At 35.9% G+C, this 9,191-nt stretch overlaps 1 protein-coding gene across 1 annotated transcript; it reads right to left on the bottom strand.

Moving 5' to 3' along the window:
• Nucleotides 1-1,522: 1,522 nt before the first annotated feature.
• fermt3b (FERM domain containing kindlin 3b) lies at nucleotides 1,523-9,191 on the bottom strand. The gene is made up of 15 exons (XM_052088899.1): nucleotides 9,031-9,191; nucleotides 7,582-7,706; nucleotides 7,050-7,283; nucleotides 6,573-6,689; nucleotides 6,242-6,410; nucleotides 6,056-6,158; nucleotides 5,860-5,967; nucleotides 5,567-5,695; nucleotides 5,345-5,391; nucleotides 5,143-5,267; nucleotides 3,439-3,545; nucleotides 3,060-3,275; nucleotides 2,747-2,871; nucleotides 2,389-2,530; nucleotides 1,523-1,908 (listed from the first exon to the last, which is right to left on the bottom strand). The coding sequence occupies exons 2-15, from the start codon at nucleotides 7,703-7,705 to the stop codon at nucleotides 1,729-1,731; spliced, it is 1,926 nt and encodes a 641-aa protein (XP_051944859.1). The 5' UTR covers nucleotide 7,706; nucleotides 9,031-9,191; the 3' UTR covers nucleotides 1,523-1,728.

Here is a 9,191-nt window from a genome sequence, read left to right as displayed (position 1 = left end):
TGCAATATACGCATGAACTATGTATGGCTATATTTTGACACATATAAAATATATATATAACAATAACAAGACAAAAACTGTACAAATTGTTTTTATAGCTTTGTTGAAACACATAATTTATCTTTCATTAGTTAACGCATGGGTTTACATACAGCATTACATGTCTCAAAATGTATTCCCAATATGCCTACAAAGATTCACAATTCTTTACAGATTCAGGCAAATTAATACACACACACACACACACACACACACACACACACACACACACACACACGCACGCAAGCACGCACGCACACACACACACACACACACATATATATATGCACACACACACAAACATATACTGTATATATATATATATATATATATATATATATATATATATATATATATATATATATATATATATACATACACACACACAAACATATATATATATATATATATATATATATATAATTAATACATATGGATATATATTACAGAATATATTTCACTCAGATGTGTATATATATTACATGTTCCCATATTTATGTTAAAATATATTGCATATATGTTCAAATGTATGTATACTCAATATATAAATATTTGTAGCTATATGATTATATATATATATTTCAGTATATATTTTGCTCAGAATTTTGCAGACATATATCACATACATATTCCCACATATATGTTAAAATATATTGCATATATGTTCAAATGTGTTTATACTCTCTCTCTCTCTCTCTCTCTCTCTCTCTCTCTCTCTCTCTCTATATATATATATATATATATATAATGACATAAATATTCACATATATGGATATATATTACAGTATATATTTCCTCAGAATTGTGTACATATATTGCTCATACATATAAATGTGACTATATGTACAACATATATGTTAAAATATATTTAAGCACACACTACCATTTTTCACCACATGCACATCTATATATTATGAAGTGTATTATTGAATATAAAATGACACATTAAAATATATAAAGAAATATTTTGTCATATGTTTCCCAATATATGAAAAGTGTCAATTCCTTTTGTATTACTCAATATATTGTAATATATTAACACAATGTATGATTCTATATAATTATGTATATACTGAAAATTATTTAATATTTTGAGCCTTAATATGTAAGGAAATATATTTTCTTTGCGTAAGGGCATGTCAAACTCAGTGAGCCAATACAAAGCTGTTCCACTCAACGACTTTAAAAATGACACTGGCAGACTGTAGTCCAGTTACAGTAACAGAAACTCTGTTTGACAGAGATAGGAAATTGTGCGTTGAAGGCTGCTGGTGAGCAGACCTGCTGTATGCATGGTCAGTCAATGATAAGCAGTGGTTTCCGAAGTGTTACTCAAATGATATGGAAGACACATTAATGATGACAAGTGCAATGACATGTTTTATGACAAAAGTTAATTACATTTACATTTATCAATAATTCATTTAGTCATTTTTTAAGTCATATATTTGGTTTGATGAGATTTATGTAGACTCAGCAGCTGTACATATAATTTGTTTATTCTTCTTGCTGAAAACATGCATAACTTGCTTTTTACATGGTGTGAGTTAGTTAGTCAAGCATTCTCAATATAAATGATTTTTAGATTGATCACTAAATGATTACTCATTGTTTAAAACAGTTGCTGTGCAGTTATAACACTGTTTCCTCCATAGCTTAGTAATTTTTTTCTCTGTTGTGGCTTTGTGCTCAGAGAGCCTCATGGCCACCGGTGAGTTTGTGGAACAGCTCTTCGTTCAGTGTGTCACTTTGGACTCGAGAGCGTGTGGACATGAAGATATATCCTCCAATGTACTCATGCACAACCTTACAGTCAGCATTCACACAGCCGAATGCGATGTTAATGTTTCCATCAAATTCAATCGCCACCTTGAATAGAGAGACAGGTGTTAAGTGCTGATTGAATTCACAAATTTGCTTAAAATGGTGCAGAATCATATATATTATGTATTTCTGTTATCCACCATTTCACTTGAACACAGGAGTGTTCCACGACTCATCACACAAGTTTTTACTTCAATTAACATTTAAAATGGTTGAGGTTCTCCATCTGGGCCGCTCGTATTGGTAGTCTTTACATTGATTCTTATGGATACTGGAACCAGTCCAGCAGCAATTAGAATAATCATGGCGGCGCCCAGTTGTTGGTCAGGAAAACTGGACAACTTTTTGTGGTTTCAAATGCTCAAAATCCAAAGATTTCCCTCCAGGGTTTTTTCTTCTTTCCATGTTTAAATTTGAGAAGAAATCCCAGATTTGTTGTGTGGTCCCAGATTTTGGACTTTACATAATGCAGGTCAAGGTTCCTTTATTACATTTCAATTGATCAAGGTGTTTATTGAATCCTACCTGTCGTATGTCCCAATTAACATTCCACTGTCTCATGTTATTGTAGCGCCACGTCTTCACCACATCTCCAACTCCCAGATCTATACGGATCAGACGGTTGTTAGCGATGCCCAGAACTTCATCCTTACGACTTCCTTTGAACCTGAGAAAAGATATGGAAATAGAAGTAACCTGGATCACTTAGCCGACTTTTATTTTCAGATGTATCAACATGTATCTTATCATAGCATCTCCATATTCATCATTTGCTTTGCATAAACATTTAGACATGATGTACATCAATAAAGGTACTCGATCATGAGCTGAACATGCGTTTCTGTGCCTCTAAGAGAGGTTATATAATCCACAGTCCATTCACCTGACCATGAAGTAAGAAATGCCAAAGTCAGGCAGCGCTTGCCAGATCTGCAGAAACTTTAAGATGGCAGATGTCAAGGAGAGCTGGGCAACATTCTGAAAAGCCTCCAGGATACGAGGGGTTAACTGAAAATAGTGAGAAGAGGTGAGGTTGTAGTGATTATTTTAAAACCTTGGAGAAAACCTTTAAGTAGACACATTCAGGTTTAATAATATTGAAGTTCAACGAGTACAGTGAAGTGAAACAAACATTTGAGCCAAAATGAAATTGTACTAGGGGAACTGACTGGCAACCATGTTAATGGTCAGTATACCTGTTTGGGCTTGTATCTCTTATGGTATCTTGGTGAGACAAGGCTGTGTGTGTTAATGCTTTCATCTGTTTGTGTAGCTGGAGTTGATGAGTTGGAACGCTGCATGGAGAGGAAGGTCTGGATGTTCTTCACTTCATTTTCATACGAGCTGTCCAATAGCGTCAAGCCTTTGGAGGCCAATTTACAGGCTGCCATCCACTGAGAGTATTGCTTTTCCTGAAAGGGTGAGGATGGTAGGAATCACAACTAGTGTTCAGACTAGTTATAATTTTCAGTCATTGCAGAGCTCTCTGGATGGTCATTATCCATTAACATAGTTGTGTTTATGATTTTTCATTGATCTTATGTTTTAACAGCTGAAAGTTTTGTAGTCACTCACATTTTCACATCGTAAGTAGATTTCGTTCATGCCTTCCGGTGCAGGAATGAGTAGTTTTATACAAAACTTTTGGCCTGCTATATTTACATCAGGGGACACCTCACAGCCTAGAGAGATGTAGAAGAGTTAAAACTAACAAACAGACTAACAGTGCTGCATTTGCCCATTCTGGTTTCAACCTCCACAGAGGTGTGAACGCATATTCACATGTTGCAGATGCACAGTGTGATGAGCTGCATGCAATAATGACTCCAGCAAAGGTAAATCTCGCAATGGCTTTAATTGATTAAAGGATTCAAGCTAATATCTACCTTCTTTTCTTAAAGGGATAGTTCACCCCAAAATAAAAATTCTCTCATCATTTACTCACTCTCATGATATCCCAGATGTGTATGACTTTTTTTCTTCTGCAGAACACAAATAATGATTCTTAGAAGAATATTTCAGCTCTGTAGGTCCATACAATTCAAGTGAACGGGTGCCAAAATTTTGACGCTCCAAAAATCACATAAAAACTCCAGTGTTTTAATCCATATCTTCAGAAGTGAAATGATAGGTGTGAGAAACATAAATATTGAATACATTTTTAGAAATTCTTCTCCCTGTACAATAGTGGGCGATATACATAAATAATATCAAGAAGAATATGAAAGTTAAAGTAGGAGAAAAATAAATAAATAAAAGAAATACTCAAACCAGCCCATCTGGCACCAACAATCATGCCATGCTCCAAATCACTAATATCACATTTTTCCCCATTCTGATAATTGATGTGAACATTAACTGAAGCTCCTGACCCGTATCTGACACTGTACTGCTGTCACATGATTGGTTAATTAGATAATAGCATGGATGATTGTTGGTGCCAGATGGGCTGGTTTGAGTATTTCTGTAACTGCTGATCTCCTGAGATTTTCACACAAAAACAAAAAAACATCCTGTGAGGGGCAGTTCTGTGGACGGAAATGCCTTGTTGGTGACAGAGGTCAACAGAGAATGGCCAGACTGGTTCAAACAGACAAAAAAAAAAAAAGTATACGGTAACTCAGATGACCGCTCTGTACAATTGTGGTGAGAAGAATAACATCTCAGAATGCTATTCTGTGATGCAGGTTGGCGCTGTTTTGGCGGCATGAGGGGGACCTACACAATAATGTTGTGGCTGATCGTATGTGTATGTGACTTTTGGAGATTCAAAACGTTGACCATTCACTTGCATTGTAATGACCAAAAGAGATGAGAAAGCCTTTTGAAAATCTTAATTTGTATTCTGCAGAAGAAAGTAAGTCATGCATGAGAGTAAATGATCAGATAATTAAAGTTTTTGTGTGAACTATCCTTTAAGACAGAGGGATATAGGACAAATTGTTTAGTCAATCTGTCAATGAGACTTTATTACTCAACTTAAAACTCTTTTATTGCAAGCAGCATGTTCAGATCTTTCTCTTATTCAGGGAGAGTGCAAGATATGGGTGAAGTGTGGCTATTAGACCTAAATATTAAAAATAACAAGTAATATAATAAGATAATAAGTATGAAAATATAATTATATAAATAAGTAAAAAATACAAAATATAAGTACAATTATTTTATTATAATTAAAATTGTGGTGTAATTAAAATATATTAAAATTAAATAAAATAAAAAAAACAAAATTAACAAATGTTTTTTTGTGACATTAGACAGTAAGGAAGTTGGGTTCACCTTTCAGGTTGAGTTGTTGTATAGGCTCTCCATATCGTTCTTCTTTACTCTTATAATAGGAGATTGATGTGTCCTGAAAGTTGCACCAGTACTGCTTGTAACCCTTTAGAGTCAGTTTCCTAGGCCTAAATGGTGAAAAATGAGAAATGAGACAAATATATTCTAATGACTAACAGTACAATGCAACCAAAAAATACCTTACCGAAATATTTTCAAAAAGCCATTCAGCTCTGGAGCGGTCATGTTTTCCTGTGGAAAAATCAGAGATGTCAATGACACTAGAGTTAGAAAGTACCCGTCTCTTTCTTCATCACTGGAGTTGAATCTGCAGATAACACCCTGTTTCTGTTTAGTTTATTAAGTGAATTAACTGGAACTTCCACCACCATGTTCCAGTGCAACAAACTGAATGACTGTCTTTTACCAGCATGTCCGTGCTGTTGCTCTCTCCAACCATCTTGACTTCCAGAGATTTCAGGGCAGACTCCAAATCATCCATCCCCTGACAGGGAGAGACCATGTCCTGAGACAAGGACAGTTTTCCTATGTGGTACTAAAAGAGAAAGTGAGATAGAGAGACAAAGAGAGTGTAAAACTGCTTTAGGACTGTTACTAAATTGATAGACTTCAAGATGTCATTATTGTTAGCTTATTAGCCAATATGCTATTTACATCTAGAACAAAAAGCATAAATGGATAAAGAGATTTATATTGTACCTGCAGGGCTCCAAAAAGCATCATTTCCTCCTCTGTGCAGTCTATATCCTCCAAGAGAATAGCCCAGCGAGCTTGCTCATATAACTGTGTCAAACGCACTGCGTCATACTACAATAAAAAGAGAAACAGGTTACATGAGTGTAAACTTATTCTGATGCATTGCTTCACATACATATCTTTACCCAAACACTCATACCTTGGGGTCCATATCATGGAAAGTGTAGTATTTGAAACGAAGCCACAGCCTGTCGTTCTCTTGTATGCCCTGCTGCATGAGTGAACGAGATGAATCCAACCACCTCAGGGGAATAGAAGATCATTTAAATGAAGAAAGAAATGTAGATTGTATTCTTTAAAGCCTGTGCTTGTTTCTCAATGTTACCTGGTGTGAATGTGTGTTTTGTCTACCACACTTGCCGGCCGGTAGAGTTTGGCAATGGTTTCAGGGGAAGGGGAGGGAAGGCTGACAGAAAGCATTTTGTACACAGCCTCAGTCTTGGGAGAATCAGCAAAATGAGCCGGCATGCCATTGTACAGAGCTTGAACAGAACCTGTGTCCGGATAAAATCAAGTTTAAACTGTAGTGCTTTCTCTAAAGTGACAAATGAATATTATTGCTATTTTTTTTTAAACTACATTTAGGCCTATTAATTTAAAACTGGATCATTTGATCTGTTGGAATAATATAGCATCCTTTTATGTTATTTGAGCACCTGCAGTTAAAGGCACGTCTGTGAGATCATACAGCTCGTTTGAGGAATCTTTATCTTTCTTTTTCTTTTTCTCCTCAACAGGACGAAGCAAAGAGAGCTCCTCTGGTCGACGAATATCTGAAAGTGGAAAATTGACCAAGAAATGCATTTATTTTAAAATTGCAACATAACACATAGTAAAATGTACAGTTACATTGTACTATACATTTACATCTTCATTTAGAAGATGCTTTAGAGTTAATTCAAATTATACATTTCATTAGTTTGTATTTTTTTTACCCCCTGGGAGTCAAACCCATGACCTTGCCATTGCTTGTGCCATGTTCAATGAGTTGAGCTTCAGAAAAAATATACAGGTGCAACTTGAACTAAGCAAGAATATGAGACTCATACAACACATTTTTTGCTGTGACTATTACATATATTTTTACCCTGAGGGTTGAAAGATTCCATTAAACTCAGCCAGGATTCACTTACTGAGAACCCTGCAGATGCCCACGACAGTGCGAAACACAGGAGTGGAGAAACAGGCTCGCATTTTCAGTGTCGCCCCATTCGGCAAGCCCAGTCGCAGAGGCTTGTGCTGTGGGGTGAAGATGAGCCGAGCGTCTGCATGGACCCCACACTTGTCCAGTGTCCAGGTGGTCCGGAGCAACCACTGCTGTTTCTGCTCCCACCACAGAGAATGATCAGACCAGTCCTTCTTCAGCTCTAGAGATGTGAGTGCAGAAGAAGGTCTTTCAGAAAAACATGTGGAATAAGAAACCCTGCATAACACATACTGTATATAAGCAACTAAATTGCTATCCATCCATCCACTTTTAAAACCATTTTAAACTTTCAAGCAAGGCTTTGTCAAGCTAGCATCAAAGTCTTTCTTGATAAACTTGTATTTGTATTATTCCATATATATCTTATTCTTCTGTTATTCTGTGTCTAGCCTGTTGTATTTCTGGAAGCATCTGTTACCAAGCCAAAAACTCTTTCTGATTTCTAAAGTGTAACTCACTGGTTTGCTCAACTAGTTTGAGAATAACACCGCCAATGTGGAGGTCAGATGTCACGCTGATTTTGAGGGGTGGGGTATCAGGACCAAGATCCTCCACGGTGACTGTAAGGTCCCACGCTGCCATCCTGCCAAGAGGCCCCAATATAAGGAAAATTGTGAGGTTTGTTTCAATAGAATGTGGAAACAGCAGAAGCTATTGAGTTCTATTTATAAGTGCATTACATCTTCAGTGTGTTCTATCAGTCATCAGAATATTACATTTACAAAATGTGTTAAAAATCTGAACTTTAGAGGCATGATGAGCAGCAGTAAATCACAAGGTTAGCATGATCAAACAGATGTTACTGGTCATAACATCCACCGCCAGTGAATGTGTACAGTACACACCGCATGCTTCATCCACCTTGTGAGTGTGATCATGCTATTTTGCTCCTAGTCAAGTTTACTGTGGCAGATACTTCCCTTTAGACACGAATCACATGGAACCACATTTCCTCTTTTGGTCAAGAATCTTATCGCCCACTAGATGTTTTTGGGTGGTTTTATGTTTGTGTGTTTGTCCATGTGTAACCTGATCATTTGGAATTCATTTCATCACATGAATATGATTCATTGAAATAGACGCAGTCCCAAGTAACATTTTAAATTGTTCATCAAAATCATTTCATATGGACACAATACAATAAAATAGGGCAACATGAGTAATCATCACCTATGAATATTATATATTAATGCAAAGTGTGTCAACTTAAGGGATAGTTCACCCCAAAATGAAAATTCAGTCATCATTTACTAATCCGAATCACATGGAATCACATTTCCTCTTTTGGTCAAGCATCTAATCGCCTACTAGATATTTTTGGGTGGTTCTGTGTATGTCTGCTGGTCTGTGTGTAGGCGTATGTGTAACCTGAACATTTTGAATTCAGTTCATCACATGAATATGATTAATTGAAATAGACGCAGTCCCAAGAATATTTAAAAACGTTACTTTGAAATTGTACATCAAAATCTTTTCATACGGACACAACACTATAAAATAGGGCAACATGAGTAATCTTCACCTCTGAATATTATATATTAATGCAAAGTGTGTCAACTTAAGGGATAGTTCAACCCAAAATGAAAATTCTGTCATAATTTACTAATTCTCATGACTTTCTTTCTCTTGTGGAATACAGTTAGCCTCAGTCACTATTCACTTTCATTGTATGGAGAAAAAAAGATGCAATGAATATGAATGGTGAGTGAGGCTAACATTTTGTTAACCTTTTCCAAACAGGTTTGGAACTACATGGTGAAGTAAATTATGACATAATATTCACTTTAGGGTGAACTACAGAAATAAAGAGTTTCTATTTTTAATATAGGTCAAAGTTGATTGTTGAAGGCTTAAATTTATTTAAAAGGCAATAAACTATTTTGAACAAATAAATAGTTTTTCCTTACCTTTTCTGTCTTGGTTTGGATTTGTTAGTGTCTCTCTCCTATGTAGTCAATTATTAGTCGGTAGAGATCTTTATTAGGTACACAGACACACACACACATACATATGCATAAGACTGCTCTGCTATGTAAAACTCAGTTGTGGTTTTTCATGGTATGTCAGG

The sequence above is a fragment of the Xyrauchen texanus genome, chromosome 23, assembly GCF_025860055.1.
Source record: "Xyrauchen texanus isolate HMW12.3.18 chromosome 23, RBS_HiC_50CHRs, whole genome shotgun sequence".
Taxonomy (NCBI): Eukaryota; Metazoa; Chordata; class Actinopteri; order Cypriniformes; family Catostomidae; genus Xyrauchen; species Xyrauchen texanus.
Note: the sequence above shows the minus strand (reverse complement) of the source record. Positions and strands in the feature narration are given on the sequence as shown.

Excerpts from the sequence above, each read along its gene's own strand:
- fermt3b (XM_052088899.1), bottom strand. The coding sequence starts at position 7,705 with ATGGCAGCGTGGGACCTTACAGTCACCGTGGAGGATCTTGGTCCTGAT. Across the intron at positions 5,696-5,859 it reads TGCTTTTTGGAGCCCTGCAG|TACCACATAGGAAAACTGTC; the intron begins GTACAATATAAA and ends TTTCTCTTTTAG. Across the intron at positions 1,909-2,388 it reads TTAATTGGGACATACGACAG|GTGGCGATTGAATTTGATGG; the intron begins GTAGGATTCAAT and ends TCTCTATTCAAG.